We start from the raw sequence: 20,965 nt of genomic DNA, 5'->3' as shown, positions 1-20,965 counted from the left end.
GGAGGAGGAGACCCAGGGGGCATCGGGCAACAACGGAGAAATCGGTGAGGTGAGTGTCTAAATTTTTCTGTTATTTGCTACTTGTGCAAAATAAAGTATCTGTTCTGTGTTTTTATTTTATTTATTCAAATGATTCGAACGAGGATTCGAATAAGTGTTAGAGACAAAACCATACGTATAAATTTTGTGAGATTATATTTAAAAGGAAGACTTTTTCAGTATTCTATTTTTTTCAATTTATTCAATTATTATAATAAATATCTGTTTTCTTAAATATAAAATATAAAGTATATTTAATACAATCATTTCGATTTTACATAATTAGTCTATAATAATCATGTACATATTTGTATTTTTACAGTTTAATATAATATATGGAGTTGACGATGTACAACTCTGCTGTTGCAAATCGTATCAGTGAGTGACAAAGTACTTTTTATTTTAAATTGACGTTGTGCATACAATTACTTCTCTGCATGTATGCAAATTCTTACAAATATACAATGCTCGACTACAAACTGCGCACGCGAAGCGCGCGTTTTGTCATTTCTAGTGTGATTAAATTTGAACGTTGAAAACCTATTTCATATTAGACTCCTATCTCATAATAGAGGGCTTTCCTCTATTAATGAAGGAATAAGAAATCAATTTTATATGACTATTTCCATTTTATTTTTGAAAAAATCTGAAAACAAATTTTAAAACTAAAACATTATTAATTAACTGTATTCATGTATATTTATATGAAATCAAATATAACCAGATGCTTAATATTCAAAAATTGCAATGTAAATGTCAGTATATAATCTTTTATCGTATGTGAAGTAATGAATCTCTGTCATACATTCGTGCACAGAATGTTCTCAATTAATTGCACAAATTTCAAGTTTTTGTGTGCGTGTGCGCAAATTTAAAGTACAACTTACATCGATAAAACGCTGCAACTTAACGAAATTGATAAATTGAGTAAATTTATGCTCTTAATTTTCTTATTCCTCTTTTCCTATTCTATTTATTCCGGCTGCTATTCAATTCAATCCTAAACAGCTTATTCTAGTGACGTATACAATTAGGTTGAATAATCCGACACAACTGGCTACAGGAAAATTTTCTTTATTGTAACACAACGTTTCGGCCATGGGTTTCGACCCTTTACAAATGTATTCTACAGCATCTAGTTGGCATTTGACCACATGCCATACGCCGACTAACATGTGTGTTACAATGAAGGAAATTTTCCTGTGGCCAGTTGTGACGGATTATTCCATAGACATAGAAGATAGACCCAGCATGCCCATTCGTTTCCTTAAGAAAAGTTGTCACGAACATAACAGACAGAGAGGCAAAATAGAGTGGCCGCATTGTCTGCGCAAGACAATATTTTGACTCCCGCCCCCTCTCATGCCTCCTGCGGCCACTTTATTTTGCCTCTTTGTCTGTTATGTTCGTGACACGTTGGGAACACGTATACTGGGTCTATCTTCTATGTCTATGGATTATTCAACCTAATTGTTAATGAATCACTGGCGATTCAATATTCCAAATTTTGCTTGAATATATGTATTACTGACACAATTCCATTATTCTGCTTTCAAATCGTATTCTAATACGATTTTAAGACTATTTTCTCACAAACGTTTCTCGCGTACATGCATTCAACGAAATGAAATGCTTTTTACCACCCATTACTTTTACGTTATTTTTCTCGCTGAATTGTTTTCTTACGCTTACGTTAATTGTCGCTGATTAATTTAAAGATCAACGGTAATCGGAAGCGTCGCAATTAAAAGAACGGCTTTAATGGTCCATATACATTACGCGATTATTCTTTAGAGGACATTGATCTCGGACGCTGTGACCTACTGTACTACTTCACGTCGAGATTACGAAATGCCCGCGTTGCCGGTCAAATTGAAAATTATTATATAAGTGTTTATATAAAATCACACAATCAGCTTTCAGCCGATATACTATTTACCAAGTATCTCGTACTAATATACACTTGATTATGAGAATCACTGTCCCTTAAACTGGTGAGTTACACGCGAGAGAAGATCGGACGAAATAAGAGCCGGATGCTGTTAAATTTCGACGGGACAGACGATTATGCCAGTTACGTCGATACCAAAACGAAGAACGCTTTCACTTTTTTCGCAAAATCTTTCAACGTTATTCATGACATTATTCCATATCTCTTGTATTCCGAACAAATCAACGTTTACGCTTTTAGTAAATAATTTACCTGGATTTTTATGCTGCATATTTTAAAATATAATATATTTACTCCAAAAGTAGTAAATTATTATCTTATACTATTGACCAATAATATTACGCCATAAAATGAATAAAATGAATAAAATGAATGAAACATCTTTCAATCATAAAATGTGATAGCATTCAATTTTATTACAAAAGTTAATATAAAGGTTAAATTTGTGATACTTTATGCGATAATCTTGTCACGTTCAGTAAACACGTGCATCAATACTTTCTAACGTAATATGAAAATAAATGTACAATAGCAATTTCTGTGTGTTTAATGGAGTGTCCCGTCAAGCATCGTATGATATACGATTAAAAGTAACGGAATCAGTTATTATTAAGCTATCGACGAAGATGTTTTTCTCGCATTATCTCACTAGAAGTGAGAAACAAACATGAAAAGATTGGTGAGAGTAGCGCAAAATATCAAGGAATAAATTCAAAGTCCACGCACCTGTAAGTCACATTTACTCCAATTCGAGCGTGTATGTTCCAACGATGCTGCTTGCCTTTGTAACGGACAAATATAATAAACACGCCGGTCGTCACAAAATTAGCGCACTCTCAATTTCTTGTAAGCGAAACGTCACCATTTCCGCTCATGTGGTCACCAGCAGCACCGGAGAACAAAGAGAAATATATATCGCAGCCGGTGAGTGACAAGTTTTCGCGGAACTCACGTAACTAGCGTTCCAACGGCTCGAGTTATTGCGATTATAGGAGAGGTACGCGCCAATTAAGTGAAACCGATAAGTGTATTCGCAAGGTGAACGATTGGTCGCGTTATCGAAGATCGTCCGATCCTTCGGAAAGGGGGCGTACGGCGCCAGCTGGGACTGCGATGCCGACAGCGGCCCGTCACCACGGAGAGACTCTGGTTCGGATACCAAACCAAACCCAACGTTGGGACTCACATGGCTCGGCGGTGCGAAGGAGGGGAAACGGAAACGATTCCACGGCTATTCTCACCGCATAGGCACGCATACGTGTATGTATAATACTTACACGTCCAGTCTCTTTCTCACAGTCACGGCTCCGCACCTCTGCGCCTTTCGTTTTCTCTCTTCTTCTCCTCTCGCCTTGACACAATGTGTATATGTACATCAATAGCTGAGGCTTTGGCGGGGGGAGGGGGGCAATTGTCAAGGGGAGCCACCACGTGACAATCGGAATATTGACAGAAGAATGTTAGTTTGAATTTAAAAGCTCGGCCAATCGGCCCGACCAAATTTCCCTTTGAGAGAAAAGAAAACAGCTTTTGTACATCACGTTTTACATTATACATTAATGTAGGTCCCAGTAGACGGAATAAGCATGCTATGGACCAATTTATTCGTCGTTTTAAACGTGCAATATCGTATCCATCTGACGGCTTTCACTCGAGAATATGAAATCAGAGATTATGTCTACGCTTCTTCCGTCTATCGAGACCTCTTGGCTTCGATCTTCACAGTCGAAACCCATTAAGCCCGTATCAGACTACGGATTGAGATTGATATTAAATTGAAATTTGACCAATCAGAATCAAATTTATTAATCTCAAGTTTAGTGAATTTTACTCTGATTGGTCAAATTTCAATCTAATCTCAACTCGTAGTCTGATATAGGCTTTGCGGTTTGCGTAATCCTTGATTGTTTTTTATTGCAACAGATCTTACGTGTTGTACTTAATTTTTAATTTTTTATTCTCAATTTTTTACTCCTGTATGCATTGCATTTATATTTAATGTTTCATTTCTTATTTCTGTCGTGCGCTGATGAAGAGAATGCCGCCTTTTCTCATTAAATTTGTTTATAATAACATTGATGCGTGTATTTTAACCGTTAACCTTATTGCTACTTGATATTATTGGCCTTTCCTCCACTTATTCGAATAATGATAAAAGAGAACGAGCGGGAATCATCTGCTGCCCTTGACATATACGTGGCATATCAAAATGTTTTCTTTTCTCTCAAAATTCTGTCGAGCCGATTGGCTGAGTTTATAAATTCAAACTGGCATTCTTCTGTCAATATTCCGATTGTCACGTGGTGGCTCCCTGACAATTATCCCGCTGCCGAAGCCTCAGCTATTGACCTGAGCGTACGTATATGTACGTTGTGTCAAGGCGAGGGAAGAAGAGAGAAAATGAAAGGCGCAGAGGCTCGGGGCCGAATGTGAGAAAGAGACTAGACGTGTGAGTATACAGGGTGAGGCAATAACTTTGTCCACCTCGAATATCTCCGCTATTTTGACAGATATGAAAAAATTTTAATTACGAAAGTTGTACTGTATCAAAGGAGCCATAACATGTTTGTAATATTTTTTCAAAAAGTGGAGGCGCTTCGGAGATTTCAAGGTGGGCAAAGTTATTGCCTCACACTGTATACACGAATCCGTACGTGTGCCTATGCCTGCCGTACAAAGAGGTTTAGGTTCAAACCCTGGCTGAGGTAATATTTTTCGCAATAAATTTCTCTAATTAAAATTTTGTGTCGACTGTTGATTTTCTACATTGTTTAATTTTTGCTCCGGCGTTGCATTTATATTTAATGTTTAATTTATCATTTATATCGTGCGTTGATGAAGACAATGTGTGTCGTTCGCCTTTTCTCATTAAATTTGTTTGCAATAATATTGATACATGTATTTTAACCGTTATCCTTGTCGCTCGTTGATATCATTGGCCTCTTCTTCACATATTTATACAATTAAACGAGCTGGTGTGCACCCTATTATTTTTCTCTTTTATTATTATTCGAATACGAATGAGTTCCAATAAAACAGTACAGAGCGATTCAAGTTGGATTCAATTATAAACTGAATTATATATAAATCGCCCCGACGAGAAAATCGAGTTTAGTTAAGAGTCTTAAATGTATCTTTATGAATGACTCAATTAATTGAGTCTTTCACATTACTGAATGATCACATGCCACATTATTATTTAGGGGATATTCGGGAAGATGAGAACAATATGTTAATCCCAGATATCTCCTAATCTATCATTCACTTAATTTGTTTTTAAACATATAAAATTTAAATAGGCATCTCAGTTAATGCACAGAAAAAAGTGTTAGATCAACTCTTATATTCAAATTAACGCGTTCATTGTTTTGTGTATACGCAACAATCTAAAGTCTTTTTAAAAGCATTTAATAATCTTACACATTCCAACAATATTAGTCTTATTTAAATACTATAATTGTCACTTCAAGAATACATACAATTATTTTGACAATAAAATCATTCTAATCATTATAAACTTCGATTTGAAAATATGTTATTTTCTATCCAGTATTGTTTTCTTTCCATTCAAGAAAGTTATCCTTAAATAACAAACGTATATTTTTCTTGATGGAATTACTTAAAATTGCTTCATTCAAGTTTTTCTTTAACGAAATATAATCTCATTTCAAGATTTTTACGTTGAACTAAATATATTTTCAAAAGAAGAATATTCTCTTCTTCCGTGTGTACACAAGCTACTAGCATGACACTTTGTGTTCTAAGATCTTCTAGATCGTGTTAAATGATATTATTATTTCCTATTCACATAAAGTAAGAGCTTAATATGAAAGTCATTTAAAACTTTGATACTCGTTGATTGTTTCGTACGAATTAATTGACTAGCTGTTTGGAGAAAAATAGTGTTAAAGAATGAATATAACAATAATGCATAACAACACATACAATATTTGAAAAGAGATGAATAAATAAAAAGTAATACACTTATAAAATAATGTTTAATATAAACAGTAAAACGCTTTTATATCAATTCATTGTATTAAAAGTTTCATTCGCATATGTATGCAAAATTATTACGTAAAATAAATATTGCTACTATATTGAAATCGTGGGGAAAGAATGTGCGCAAATTCGTAAAAAATTCTGGGATTTAAAACTACGGTATTTCAAGCGACACGCTTACAGTTCACGGCAGACGATATTTTCTCAGAGGCAAAAATCTATTCGAACGTTTGGTTTCATAAGCTCGCGAAATGTATTTAAATAACTCGCTGGGTGAACAGCCGTACGTGGAGATAAGGAAAAAATATTACCGCCGAGAGAGCAACTTTAATAGTCGAATGGTACGAATGCAAATGAATTGCGCGGAGTGTAAAAACAGCGAAGTCCACTGAACACTCCGGTTTCCCTTGACTTAGATACGAGTGCGCATCCCGGCTAGTAGCATTATTTTTCCACCTATCTTTCCCATGATTTTTCAAAGGCTGACTCGCGGGCGAGCGAGGGCAAGCTTCGATACAGGATCTTCCGAGCCGCGAGCGTAAATCAGTCGGTCGAGTGTAATCAGGATACACGTAAACTTCATTGCTTTTACATAAAAACAGCCTTGCGATATCGAGTGCGATCCGACCGGAAGCTAACACAGTTCTAGCTTTAGAAAATTTATCTACGTTTACGGCACAAAATAATATATTGTTGCAATTACGAAGAAAAAGAATATATTTGTTTGATTTGAATCGTCAACTGCATTAAACTCTTAACAAATACTTACAAGTAACATGGAAGATGTTTTCTCGTGAAATCTGGGTCTAGCGTGATGGATGGTAGACATTTCAAAAAAAATTTCTCTGCCGTCGGCTAACTTGCGAGAAACTCTCGACCCGCTCTTCCTAAGGCCTTGTTTGAAAAATGAGCTTCATACAACATTTATATCGCGGTATATTATGTCAAATACGTAAGGTGACGCATATGCTTGCCACGTATTCAAATGTTATCGTACACGCACGTGAGTTCAACGCTTAAAAGAAAAAATTAACAACAATTTCTTTCTTGCATATAATTACAAAACTTCGTTGCATACACATACATAGATGTGTTAAATCTGTAATTAACAGAAGACGAAACGTAAATTATTTATTTCAAAAGGATCATAGAAATGTTTTGATCATAGAAATGCCAACGTTTTCCCATTTAATTACAGCTTCGATTAATTTGCTTTAATTAAACGCGTAAATTGTTGTAAATGTTAAATCACTGAATGTTCCAGTAAATATCTTTTCGATGATGTGGTCGCAATTAACAAACCGTACACCAAGCAGAGCATTGACGTAACTTTCAAAACGTTCCACTTTTCCGCGCAATGTAATTCGTCGTTTGTAGAACGAATAAGACAACGATAATCGCCTATCAAGGATCTATCCTCTTTTTGTTGGAGTATTAAACGGCCACAAATCAATCGCAAACACCGCCGAGTGAGCAAAATCGATCCATCGAAACAATCGTGTACTTGGCGTCACGTCAGAGCACGGACTGTCACTTTCATCGATCCGCGGCGACTCGGATACTCGCAGGAGAAAGTAAAACCAGATTGTGCAATTATCGTCTCTATAATAGCTGAAACAATTCCAGCGTAACAAAACGCGGGTCTGATGTATCGACAGTGCACGGGAGAGAAATACTAATCGAATCATCTACTGTCTCGTGCCGATGATTGAACAGCCGCAATAACAAAAGAATGTAACGGTCGTTGATATCGGAGTCGTTTCATATCGGAGATATGTCATATAAGTTATACAATTCTGAAACTTGAAAACTAATCGGGAACTTCCGTTTGCAATTTAACTCTGTATCGACAATTTTTTTAATAATTGTTTTGAGGAACAGAATACACCGGAGAAATTAAATAATGCTAGCAAATTTCGAGAAGTAAATAGCATTTTTAGAATCCTCGGTTAATTAAAAGTAGAAGCGCGGAGGCGGAAAGAGTTCAAAAGATGTTTGCCTCATAAAGCGTTAGAAATTCTCTTTCTCAGGACGGGATATTTCATATTCAATATGACTTGTTTAAGAATGGTATGTACGTAGCGAGATGACTCGACAGAGATAAACTGCAGATGCTGGATGTAATTAATACGAGAGTAAGAAATGCAATGCACCGTTGTAACATTGAGAAAATTACTTTCGGCCTTTTCCCTCGCACAGGTTTCAGGAAGTATCGCGTTTCGTTTTCTGTCGCAGCGGAAAAACATCGCTTCGACTTTCCAGTGTTTCGAATATATGACAGTCTTGCACATTGCATGCTGATGCGTAAACGCAATAATCGCAACCCGATGATGCGAAATATCGCATTACACCGAGAACACTTTATTCCTGAATGAGCCGTTCCGATTCATAACCGGCATTATTTCCCGTCGGTTTCCTTATTTCACGTCCATCACCTCTTCCTCTCTGCTTCTCTTTCTTCTTCTTCCGTGTTTCGATAATGCAAATTGATCGTTAATGCTAACACACGTTGATTATTAATGCCATATCGTTTGCGGAATAATTTCTGACATTTACATAAAATTGTGCAATCCGAGCAATTTGTTTACAAATGAAAGTTGTTAAATAAGAAGTGAAAATGTATTACGAAACTGCGATCACCGCTAAGAGAGCTTTTTTAATAACGGCATGTTATGGCCACTTTATACCAATCGATTCGCCGTTAATTTGCGGCGCAATATCATGACCTGTATGGATGAAAACTTATCTCATCAATACTTCAGAGCATGTGATGTAGTGGCAGACTTCATGTTTGCGTTGTTCTCATAGCATTTCGACCTTCATCTTGCGCTTTGTGCGAAAATAATTAAAATACTTTTGGTAATATTGACGGAAAAGACCTTTTATTTCTCATGAATATGTTCGTCTCATAAAGTGATACCTTATCTCGATGTGTATTCCTTGAAAAAATATTTACCAATGTGGAAAATAAATATACATGCAGAGGAAAGTCCCCTATTATAAGATAAGCCTCTAAGATGAGATAGCAGGTTCTCAGGATCCAAATTCAATCGCAAATCTTTTCTCGCAACGATTACACGAGCTAACAATGAATTTTCCACTAAAGAGATTTCACTCCAAGGGCAATAAATGCGTAGTGCCAACAGATGATGCCTGTTAATTTAGCAGAAACCCTGCTATCTCACATTAGGAGTCTATCTCGTAAGGGGACTTTCCTCTATAAATACCAAGAATAAATGTGAAAATGGAATAATGAAAGGAAATATGCATTTCTTAGAAACACACTTTATTATTTTGATAATTTCACTTACTTTAATATTATTCTATTATCAACGTAATCTTATTTATAAAAGTGTATACATAATGTCTATTTCTTTACATTAGAAGGTAAACATACATCAACGTCTTTTTCACAGGAGATTTTCTGCGAATGATTTGTTCGCGTTGATCTTTTCGCTCAAAAAGGAATATCCTTCGGCATTTCAGTCCATTTTTCTGGTTGAAAGTAACTTTGCGAGCTGCAGAACTTTCTACAATGAAGAGTAACAGTTTCTCAAAGTTCGGAGTTTTCAGGGAAAAGTTCCCCACTTGAAAACGAGAGTCATTAATCGCAAACGTTATGTTCAAGTTTCTCTCGGACGCACGAGAGATACACGAAACACGGACACTTGAGTTCTCAAGTCTGTACAATAACAGGTCAATCAAAATTCTTGTGCTTTATACTTGCTAATGAAATGAACATTGGAGTCCAATTTTGCAGTGAAAGCCAGGAAATCCATTCACAGGTTTTAGCAAGCTCTGCGACGACACTTGTTGAAATGCGTGTAAAAGGGTTCATTCACACGAACGTAATAGGAGACGACATAAGCTGTCAGCAATTTTTCGCTGACGCGTCGTCGCGAAGAACGACTCTGCCTATCAAATCATGGGTTAGTCGTCGCCGGTGTAATCCCGTGTGAAGATCGAAATAAAGCCAGGAATTTTGTACGCAAGACGATCGCGACAAACAACTTAGAGATCAATCGACAGTAAGTTGTTCGAAAATGTCATCGAGTCACACACTCAGCATTTAACTTATCAGCTTAATTAAACATGATCTTTGGATTAATTTTATTTCGTTAATTAATTTTTTTAATAATTAGTGCGTCTTTTGGATAAATCGAATAAACTGCACGTTGATAAAAGCTCGCAAACGCAAATGGTCGATGTTCCAATCGATTCACCATGTTGCGTTGAGTTGACGGATTCGAGGATTCAAAATACAGGTAAATGTTATTGCTTTATATTTGAATTAACATGTGGAAAACATAGATTCAATTATATGTCATCAAGTTTTTATTGGAAATTAATTAAAAAATTATATTAATAAGGAATAAAGAAATCATAAAGGGAAATACATCAAGGGAATACAGTGTTCATTTTCAATTAAAATTCAATAAGTTCTTCAGTAATGCTTCATTGCAAATATTCTTTTATTATATATGCATACTATTATATACTGTTATGGGAATGTATTTTATTATATTCTTTTATTATGGCCGGTATTCATAGTCAGATCTTTTATTCAAGACCGTCTTGAATTTATCTAAAGACGCTGTATTGAACATTTTATTGGCTACGGAGTATCTAAAGATGATCTTAAATATACGATTTGACTATGAATACCGTCCTATATATTTTATTATACGCGGAGAGAATTTTCTCTTAAAATTTACCCTAAAGATCGTGTAATCGGAGGATAACTTTGAAAAACTGTAGGAGGTTTGTAAAATTTTACCACACATTCTACTAGTAAAATGTATACTAGTTGTAAGTACAATTACTTAGAGAGAGAGAGAGAGAGAGAGAGAGAGAGAGAGAGAGAGAGAGAGAGAGAGAGAGAGAGAGAGAGAGAGAGAGAAATTTAACAGAAAAGTTGTGAAATTTTCTGTTAAAATGTATCCTGAAAATCATGTAATCATAAGACAACATGGCATTTCGAAGAATCATATAAGGACTTTTCAATGCCCCAGGATTACATGATTTTCAGGATAAACTTTAAGAAAAAATTCTCTCCGTGTATCTACACAATTTCAAAATTAATTAAAGATTAGTTTCTTCAAACTGCCAGTATAATAATACAATTCTAAATTTTATTTGACCACAGCTGGCCACATTTGTTAACCGGTCAATGCAGAAAATTTATTGCGAAAAATGTTACCTCGGCCCTCGTTTGAACCTCCCTTACTCTCTAGGCGGGCGTCTCACCAACTTGACCACCGAGGCATGTGGTAATATTTGTCGCAACAACAGTATAAAAGTGATATTCTCGCGTTTATTTTTCGACTTAAAACTGCGCGCCACTTTGCGATAAAGTTTCTGCATTGACCGGTTAATTAACAAATGTGGCCAGCTGTGGTCGAATGAAATTTGGAATTTCAAAATTAATGTCGATCATGATTTTTGTAGGCACAGCATCTGACAAATACAAGGCGAAATCGGACGGGCGCAGCCAGAATTTTTATGAGCGGCGCAAATGTGTTCTTCTGACTGGAGCAATTACACTTTTACTGTTTATACTTTTTCTTATAATTGCCAATCTTACGTTTTCTATAATATCCGGACATGACACTCGTAATGCCTCAGGTTAGTAGACGTCACGTGCATAAAATAAATACCGCTCGTATTATTCTTCCCGAGAAATTTGCTCTTGCTCGCCCTCGTAATCGCGCAATTTCCAGCCGATGTCCTCAAATCATCTCTTCCACCATGATTTTTTCAGTTCGCATTCAACCGGAAGCACGTGTGGAGCGGGTGATCAGGCCAGACTCTCCCGTCGGCAGAAGATCATTGTTGAAGTCCCGGGCGACCGGAGTGATCGATGGAGACCCATTTTTCAACGATCAGAAGAAGCTCACGAGCCAGAGGATGGGAGTTGCCGAAGGTGACGCGTTTTTAACGATAAATGAGAGAGACGCTGCCACGCGTTCCAAGCGGGACGTATCTCGCAGAAAAAGAGACTGCAATCTGAAAGAGAAACAATGCGAGATGTTGTTGCAGACGGTGCAAAACCTTGTGAACCTCTCAAATAAGCACAATTCTTCAGCGACAATAAACGGACAACCGTTGCCCGAAGATATTCTGAAATGTTTCAAATGCAAAGAGCTGGCGAACGTGGTGGACGGGCACGAGGATTACCCGCCACAACCGAAAGATTTATACTTCCCGTACAATGACGCCGCGCAAAATCGCTCGAGCAATTTTGGCCACGTCGGCATTAAGCTGCTGAATGAAAGCATCTCGAATCGGACGGAAGCGACGCGAATCCAGCCGGTGAAGCCGGCTATGAACAATTCGTCCCAAGATGTCGCGAATCAATCTTCGAAGGGAACCAATATATTGGAAACTACCACTGTATCAGCTGACCCAAGATATCCCGACGGAAGCCAACGGGTATACACTACTGTTAACAATTCAGGCGTCGTAGACAAACAGCCAAACAGCACTCCAGCGGCAAACGACTCGTACGTGACGCAAGACCACAACGAGGAAGGCGTCACTGCCGTGTCGAAAATTGACCAACAATATCGCGCGACAACCAAAGGCAAAGACGTCACGAGCGCGAAGCCGGAGTCGAGCAGCATGAGAACTCAGTATAGCGCGATCACGCGAGACGATGAGCAATCTAGGAAGACCACAATCGCGGTTGATTCAACAGGGACAACCGAAAGGACGCGGACCCTGATCGATCTCCTGATGGAGATTACTGAAAACGTGACGAGTGTGTCAGCGGGATACGACGTGATGGGAATCGACGGCGGCACGACGGTGCATCCTTCGACGCGTCCTTCGCTCGAGGGACACCCGGAAAATCGATCGTTGGCGAACGGTACGTGGTCGGGAAGAATACGGAGAGTAGTAGTGAAATAATTAAACCGTGACGTGGAGGGCTTGCTACTTGTACCAATATTTACGCTGCCGATGCGCTTCTTTAAGCTACGTGGCCACCCCCTTGTTTTCCCTCCCGCTGATTCTTCTACGCGCCGCCACTTGCTCCGATATACCTTCTTCTTCAAGTTTATCGACAAATACTTGCAATGCGCCGACGCATAGGAATTCAATTTATTGTGACTTGCATAATCTCTAGGGTCGCGTAAGCCGCGAGTATCGAGATGCTCGTAATTCGTAACATGAGACTCGCGTGATATGACTTCGGATGAAGTACGAATAAGTTTATTTAACTCGTAAATCAAAAACAAAATACTAACTTTTTTCCAGACTGTTGTACTTCTTGCGGCATGTCTGCCCTCCGTAAGGCTGCGTTCAGAAACACCACCCGAGTACCCCAGCGTATCATTCTATACCCTTGTTGCTCACCGGATGTTAAAATGGTACACCGGGGCATTCGGGTGATGTTTCTGAACGCAGCCTAAAACAAATGTCTCTCCATAATTTTTCGAGGTGTAAAGTATGTAAGCGAGAATTTCGAGTATCTCTGCGGGAAATAATTCTACGAAATTCTAAAAAATAAATAAATATAACTGCCAGAATCTAAGAAATTCTACGTAAATTTAAAAAGCGTCATAAAAATCAACATGAAAACGCTAGAATTGGAATACTTTTGTTAATTTTTGTAATATTCTACAAGTAAGCGGATGCTTTAATTCTTTAGGATTTTGTTGTTCCTTAAATTTTTAAAACTAGTAAAGTTTTGTGCTAATTTTTACAAAATTGTACATTTTCATGAAGTACTACTTGCAATAATTTCTTGATGTGAGAACATCGTAATTTGTACTACTGTTTCGTAGATATTTAAAAAAAATTAATGTTTCAAAGAAGATATAAAAATTTCTACAAATTTCTATTTCAAGTCAGTTTTTTGTAGTTATTTATAGAAATTTTTTCCACTAGGGATGTCGAATGTATCAGTTCCTGTACGCAATCTACAATTTTTCTGTCTTCAAAATGTATAGTAGGCATTTGACGAAATCTGTTCTGGCAGATTTGGCAGATATGGGCAGATACAGAAAATAGCGATAAATTTTTATTGCGACCTAGAAATACCTTAGTATGACGTTTTTTTCTAGTGATAATAAAATTCTTAAGAAAAGAACAATGTGCTTGCAGAACCAGGATCGATGGAAAATCTCCACGATTACAAACAGTTTACGTCGGCCAACAGCTTCAAAGCGGAAAACAATGGCAAACCGATTCCGGCAATCGCGGAGAACACGAAGACCTTTCAGCAATTGCAACCGAATTTCACGACGTGGTCGGTGCCGCAACTAGTTTGCTTCTTCAACCAATATTCCGGTCAGTTCTCCAACGCGCCAGCGTCTTCAGCACCAGCGTCTTCAGCACCAGCGTTTTACCCGGATTTTTCCCCCGCGCAGAGTCACGGGTCTCCGTTCCAAAACCCCTTTCGTCCAGATTTCTCGTCGCCAAATTATATGCAGGTGCAAGCGAATACGGTGCAGCTCCCGCCAAGATTTAACTACGCCGACGGTCCAGCTCAGCCGACAGGACCAGGCATCGGTCCCGCGGGGTCTGCCATGTCGAACGTACCGAGTTTCTCGCTGAATCAGCAGCCAACCGCGATGCTCCAGCAATCAGTTGCAAACGCGCCGTATTTTTGCAGCTATATATCACTTCCAATCATTCGCTTCCCGCCGATCCCTGGCACATCGCAATCCGACCGCTCTGCCGACGAAGCGAAAAACCTCCCAAAGGAATCAGGTATATCACCTCAAGGTGCTAGCACGCGAAATAGCCCAGGTAAGTGAAATTTCGCAGGTCCTCTGCGAATATTTCTTTCAAATTATTTTCTCTGTCATTTCTCCTTTTTCACATATTTTTATCTTATCTGCCTCAATTATCTTTTCCCGGAAATGTAAGGTTTAAATTGAGAAACGAAATTTTCTGAGAAAGTAGGGTGGGACGGAGCTAGTTGAGAGCATAGGGGTAAGTTGGGCAACGCGAATATCTTAATTAACAAAACACGTGCCAACATGTTTATACGCGCTTAGAGATACGAGGAGTGCGAGAGGACCTCGCCAATTTTCTTTGGCTAAACACAAATTTTCTTCTCGTAAATTTCATTATAATTAAAAAATACATAATAGTTAATTTTTATTTCCTGTTCTATTTTTGTATCGTCGATTAATCAAATCTATCCATTAAAGATCTTGACAATTTTTAAGCTTACTTTTTCTTGAGTAGTCAGTTTAATCATAATTAAGTGAAAATTTATAACAGTTTGAGTAAAAAGTTGCCCAACTAGCCCCGCCCTACCCTACATTAGAACGTCTATGGTTTTTAACGGCATGACAATTGTTTTAGAATACCACAGCTGTCCTGAAAACTATCATCAATGCGATACTCAGCACTGCGTCCTAAAGGTGCAATGGTGCGACGGCCGTGTCGATTGCACCGATGCCAGCGACGAGACAAGGTGCTCCTGCAGAGATCGAATACCGCGAAATCGGCTTTGCGACGGTTACTTCGATTGTCCACATGGAGAGGACGAACTCGGTTGCAATGGTAAAAATATATACTCTCTTAAATATCTTTTATATATACACACTTTAATTAAATATAAAGGCACTCAATTCTGCTTGCATATTGTGTCGCTAGTTCCATTTACATACGCGCTATATTTTTGTACAATCTGCTTAAAATTTATTAAGTTGGTAATAATTTTACTAGCCAATTTTTAACAATTTTAAACTTTACGTGGCTTTTCCTTAAAATATGTATGTACATATATGTATAAAACAAAGCAGGAATCTAGGTGACCAACTGAGCAATGTATTTCTTTCCTTATTATCTTAAGTAAAACAAAAACTAATTAAGAATTAAAGAAAGAAATTTTTTGACCGTAACCACATTGTTCAAATATAATAATTTGTTATAAATATAACGTCTCTTTTTAAATATTACTGTGGCTGTCCACCAGGTGACGCTAAATACTGGTCAAATTTACGGAAGCTACTTTATCCACGAAACTTTTCTTCATGCAAGCAGCTTTTATGAAACATAGTTGCACTTAACAACATATAAATTTATTGTGATATGTTTAAAAAAAACTTAGGTAAACATACAGTAAAGATTTAAAAGAAATGAACATTTTTTAATTTGCTCAGTAAACTGCAGAATAACAATAGATCGGCAGCAAATTTACTCGGATATTACAATAGATCTGATATCTGTGTTCGCATTAAACTATTTTCCTGACAAAGCCTGTCGATATAATATGACAAATTGTTGCCAGATGCCGAGTAGAATCCGTCATTTTGTACACCATTCAATTTAAATAAATATCTATTCTATTAAATAGATTATAACCAATAATAAGTGAACTAGAACCAATAAAAATCTAATACAATTTATTGGAGAAAAAGTCAGTTTTCAGTCACAGTTGGTTCTTGATAACCTGATAACAATATTTCTGTTCAAAAGTAAAGAGATCCAGCCCGACCGAAAAACAACAACTTCTTCAATACATCATTTGTGTAAGTCGTTACGAAACGACAGATTTTGCTCAGTTTTTACCATTATATTCTGTTAGCGGATTTTGCTACGTTTCTGCTAGTGTTCTATCAACAAAACTTGCAAAGTCTGTTTTTGACAGACTTGACTATTCGAATGAATGTTTAATTTCTAGGCTGCCCAATGCACAGTTTCAGTTGCGATGAGTGGAACGGACTCCGTAAATGCGTACCACTTTCAGAACGTTGCGACGGAAAAAGTCAATGTTCCAGCGGAAAGGACGAGCTCGACTGCAATATGCTTCTAGAAACGCACATGGGATCAAACGATGTAAGAGCGAGATATTTGTACAATTAGAGGAACGTCCCCTATTATGCGATCGGATCCTAATATGGAATAGCGGGGTTTCTGTTCAATTAATAGACATCATCAGTTGATTCCACTGTGAATTTATTGTCTTTGGAGCGAAATCTGTTTAGTGGGAAATTCAATGTTAGGTCGCGTAATCGTTACGAAAAAAAGATTTGTGATCGAATTTGAGTGTTAAAAACATGCTATCTCATATTAAAAATATATCTCATAATAGAGGACTTTCCTCTACTTATTATTATTATTAATATCTATCCCACACAGCAAGATGATAACAGAAAGATCTCTTAATGCTGTCTCATTTAAGATTTGGACGTCCAAAAATACCGTCGGTAAGTGAAGTCATAATGAAGTCAGAAAGAGCTCTTATGCGCCACTTGCAGAGAAATGAAAGACTTCTTTCAAAAGTCATCGGAAAGATAGCTTTTTTTCAGATACCCTGTAGTACAAATCAATATTGCATCTTAGACTAGACATCTTGAGTTCATATTTATGATGTCAGTAAGACACGTATTCTAAGATATTTAAAACGCAAAGCCTTTGCTGAGGAATTTTTAACAAGGAATTTGACAATGTAAGGAATAGAAATGGTACAAAGAAAAATCATACGAGTGTCGACAAGAGATCGAATAGTAAAAGAACTCACTTTCAGAGGAGAGATGAAAGCTTTCATGCGGGTATATTAATTTATAATACCACGTGCGGTTTTTGCTTACGAGAAAGTGCTATGCTCCCATATTAAAATTAAACAGACATCATAAATAAGATATCATAAAGAGCTTTTTCGAAAGATATCTTATAAAAATCATTTTTGAGATGACATTTCAATGTCGATTTAAAAAGATTTATTAAACCACCTTCAAAATATATTTTTTAACTATCTTATGTAAGAAATCTCTCAAACAAGATGCCAGTTAGACCTCTTATAACATCTTAATGTATTTATCTGGTAAATATCGTTTATTCATTACTCAAAAAGTTACCTTTAAAAAGATATCTCAAGGGGATCTTTCTAAATGGTGTGTGGGATAAGACTCGTAACAAATGTTTACCAATTTATTCCCCGATGTGCATCGTCTCGTTCGTAGATCTTTACGGTTGGTTATAGTCGAGGGTACCTGCATAAGAACATACGAGGGATATGGTATCCCGTTTGTTCGAAGACAATCACCTGGGCAGTGGATGCTTGCGCGTCGGAGATTGGTCACCCACTAACGTACGTCACACAGACTTTTAAATCGCCCGCGTTTGTAACGCATCGTTTCGTTGATTTGAAAATACGAAATACATGTATTCGTTAATAATAAAATTAATTAAATGTCGAGTTGAGGAGTTTCCTTGCAAACTGTTATCAAACTGATGCGCCTTTGCAGAACGATGCCGAAGATACAAACCGTTCGCGTGCCTAACGCCTTTCAAGATCTTCACGTGATAGAAACCGATACCGACGAGGTAAAGATAACGCCATGTCCAGGTACAGCGGTAGTCGTGAAATGTCCGCCGTTACCTTGTGGCATCAAGGCCAGCCCGCGTCAGAGCACCTCCTTCGCCTCTAACGCGAAGAGCAATTATATGTTCAGGAGACACGCGGAGGAACAATCCGCCCGAGAATTTAATAAGCTCTACCAAGAGACACTGGGGCTGTTGAGCGCTGGTCCGTCGATATTGGCGGAAAAGACGCAGGATCAGAATGATACCATCGTCGGAGTAGTCGGCGGCCGTGCGAGTCATCCCACAGCTTGGCCCTTCGTGGTCGCCATTTTCAGGGATGGCTATTTTCACTGCGGCGGTGTTATCCTCAGCGAAGTCCACATACTCACCGCGGGTCATTGCATGCTTGGGTAAACGGAGAGAATTTTCTCGTAAAAATTTATCCTGAACATCGTGTAATCGTGGGACAACGCGGCATTTACGAAGAATTTCACGAGGGTCACGTTTTCGAGAGTGGCTCAGATATATTACAAGCAACAAAGAATTGTATTTCTTAAACGCACATATTTTTCTTGTCGATTTAATATATGCGCCTGATAATAATTTTCAGATATGAGCAACATTATTACGAGATAGAAGCCAGTGTAGTCAGGCTGTTCTCATTTTCGCCAACGACGCAGTCGAGACAAGTGAAATACGTGTCTATTCATCCCGACTACAGAAAAAAAGTGATGCAGAACGACATTGCAGTGATCATGTTGGACAGACCTCTTCTTTTCAATCGATGGGTCCGCCCGATCTGCCTGCCGGAGTTAGACACCGCGGGTTCTAACTATAAAGAAGACCCGTCGTCGCAGTCCGTATGCATTGCTATTGGCTGGGGAGCCGTAAAAGAAAATGGGCCAGATTGTAAGCTAGAATTTTTCTTGGTAACCAGAACAGCAATAGGAACAATCTATAACTCTGGGAAAAAAAAAGACAGTTGTAACCCATTTTGGGGCCCACCATTAGTAATCGAATTATTTGGATTGTTCGTAACTCTACTCTGGGAAAAATTTTGACCGTTTTTTGAAGTAGTTAAGTAACTTAACATTTCGGTTATTGCCACTTAAGTGAAAAATATCTTTGCGTTACTGAATATCGACAGAACTAATTGAGAGAATTGATTAGTATTACTTTAAAATCTTGGATATAGATAGAACAGCTAATTGTGATTTTTAGTTACGCGGGATAAAATTCGTAAAAGATTAGAGTTACGAACAATCTAAATAATTCGATTACTAATTGTGGGCCCCAAAATGGGTTGTAACTGACTTTTTTTTTCCCAGAGAAGCAGCGACAGTTTCGCGTTATAATACAAAAGTATTCTAAAGAGCGGAGCACACGGAGAGAATTTTCTCCTGAAATTTATCCTGAAAAGTATGTAATCATGGGACAACGCGGCATCCCGAAGACCTTTACGAGAGCTTTCTGAAATGTTGCCATACATTTCACTAATAATTATGCTTACAATTAGCATAAATTTTACTAATAAAATGTATGGTAAAATTTGAAAAAGCTGCCACAAAGTTCTTAATGCCATGTTGTCTCACGATCACATGATAAATTTTAAGAGATAATTCTCTCGGTGTACAAATTAAGATATAGTCCACTTTTTACTTTAAATTAAAATTGTGTTTTAGCGGATCATCTGCGAGAGGTAGAAGTGCCGATTTTGCCGTCGTGCAAATATTTGCCCGATCAGAACAACGCCACGATCTGCGCGGGATATTACGAAGGTGGCCACGACGCCTGTCAGGGCGACAGCGGCGGTCCTTTGATGTGCAGGTAACAATTAACAAATGAAACACTGAAAATTAGACTCTTCGGCAATTACTGAAAAATCCACCTTGCACAGAAATCCAAATTTAGAGACGCAGTGGTACGCGGCGGGACTGATCAGCCATGGTGATGGATGCGGACGCCCGAATGAGCCCGGTGTTTACGCGAAAGTGAGTTACTATGCGGATTGGATACAGCAAACGTTTCAAACTTTAGGTAAATCTTTTGAAAAAGTTAAAATCTGCCGTGCCTCTTCTACTCAAAAGCTTGATTCTATTATCTAAAACGCGTTTATTATACACGTTTATCTTACTTTGCAGATAAACAAATAACATCTTCTTACGGGGGTAATAAACCCTTGGATTCGTGTCCGGGTTTCAGCTGCCAATCGAGCCTGAAAAAGTGCTTGCCGATAAAGAAACGTTGTGACGGGTTTGTAAATTGTTTAGACGGAGACGATGAAGTCGACTGTGGCTTTCTGGTAGCAAGCAAAAAACTCAGAGAATCGAATTCTGATAATACATTTGTAAAATCACAAACAGACGAAATATTCAGCGACACCACGGAGCAAAATAGTAAGCTATGCCAAGCGTTCTTATGACAAGCCTCGGATTTTTATTGAAATAATTGAAAGGATCACTCACGAAACTTTATGTTACAGAAGCCAGCACGGAAGCAATTCCCATTTCAACGTCCTCCGATTTCTTCGATCAGACGGAAACGCAGACTTACAGTAGCAAAAATTCAACTACCGAGGAAATTTATGCAACAACACCTGAAATACCAATGTCGAGCGTTAAATCAACATTCACGTGCAAAAAGTGAGTTATTAATATTATAATTCAAAGTACTGTAATTTGCAGTTGATTTAGAATCGGAAGGATG

General features: G+C 37.8%; 2 protein-coding genes across 2 annotated transcripts in view; one reads left to right on the top strand and one right to left on the bottom strand.

Annotated features, from left to right (window-relative positions):
- Window positions 1–3,157, bottom strand: part of LOC105564653 (neutral ceramidase) — a 59,151-nt gene extending 55,994 nt beyond the window's left edge. The window contains exon 1 of the mRNA XM_012017188.1: window positions 2,717–3,157. The gene's annotated coding sequence lies outside the window, so the exon portion shown is untranslated. The remainder of the gene's footprint in view (window positions 1–2,716) is intronic.
- A 6,711-nt stretch (window positions 3,158–9,868) lies between these two features.
- LOC105564650 (serine protease nudel) overlaps window positions 9,869–20,965 on the top strand; it is an 18,014-nt gene continuing 6,917 nt past the window's right edge. The window contains exons 1-14 of the mRNA XM_012017185.1: window positions 9,869–10,020; window positions 10,135–10,257; window positions 11,441–11,617; window positions 11,754–12,860; window positions 14,099–14,746; window positions 15,311–15,511; window positions 16,635–16,789; window positions 17,917–18,044; window positions 18,202–18,669; window positions 18,870–19,168; window positions 19,942–20,086; window positions 20,157–20,296; window positions 20,401–20,655; window positions 20,742–20,901. Coding sequence (XP_011872575.1) covers window position 10,020; window positions 10,135–10,257; window positions 11,441–11,617; window positions 11,754–12,860; window positions 14,099–14,746; window positions 15,311–15,511; window positions 16,635–16,789; window positions 17,917–18,044; window positions 18,202–18,669; window positions 18,870–19,168; window positions 19,942–20,086; window positions 20,157–20,296; window positions 20,401–20,655; window positions 20,742–20,901 — 4,007 coding nt within the window. The 5' untranslated portion in view covers window positions 9,869–10,019. The remainder of the gene's footprint in view (window positions 10,021–10,134; window positions 10,258–11,440; window positions 11,618–11,753; window positions 12,861–14,098; window positions 14,747–15,310; window positions 15,512–16,634; window positions 16,790–17,916; window positions 18,045–18,201; window positions 18,670–18,869; window positions 19,169–19,941; window positions 20,087–20,156; window positions 20,297–20,400; window positions 20,656–20,741; window positions 20,902–20,965) is intronic.

The sequence above is a fragment of the Vollenhovia emeryi genome, unplaced genomic scaffold, assembly GCF_000949405.1.
Source record: "Vollenhovia emeryi isolate VEMERY1.0 unplaced genomic scaffold, V.emery_V1.0 DF939161.1, whole genome shotgun sequence".
Lineage (NCBI taxonomy): Eukaryota > Metazoa > Arthropoda > Insecta > Hymenoptera > Formicidae > Vollenhovia > Vollenhovia emeryi.
Note: the sequence above shows the minus strand (reverse complement) of the source record. Positions and strands in the feature narration are given on the sequence as shown.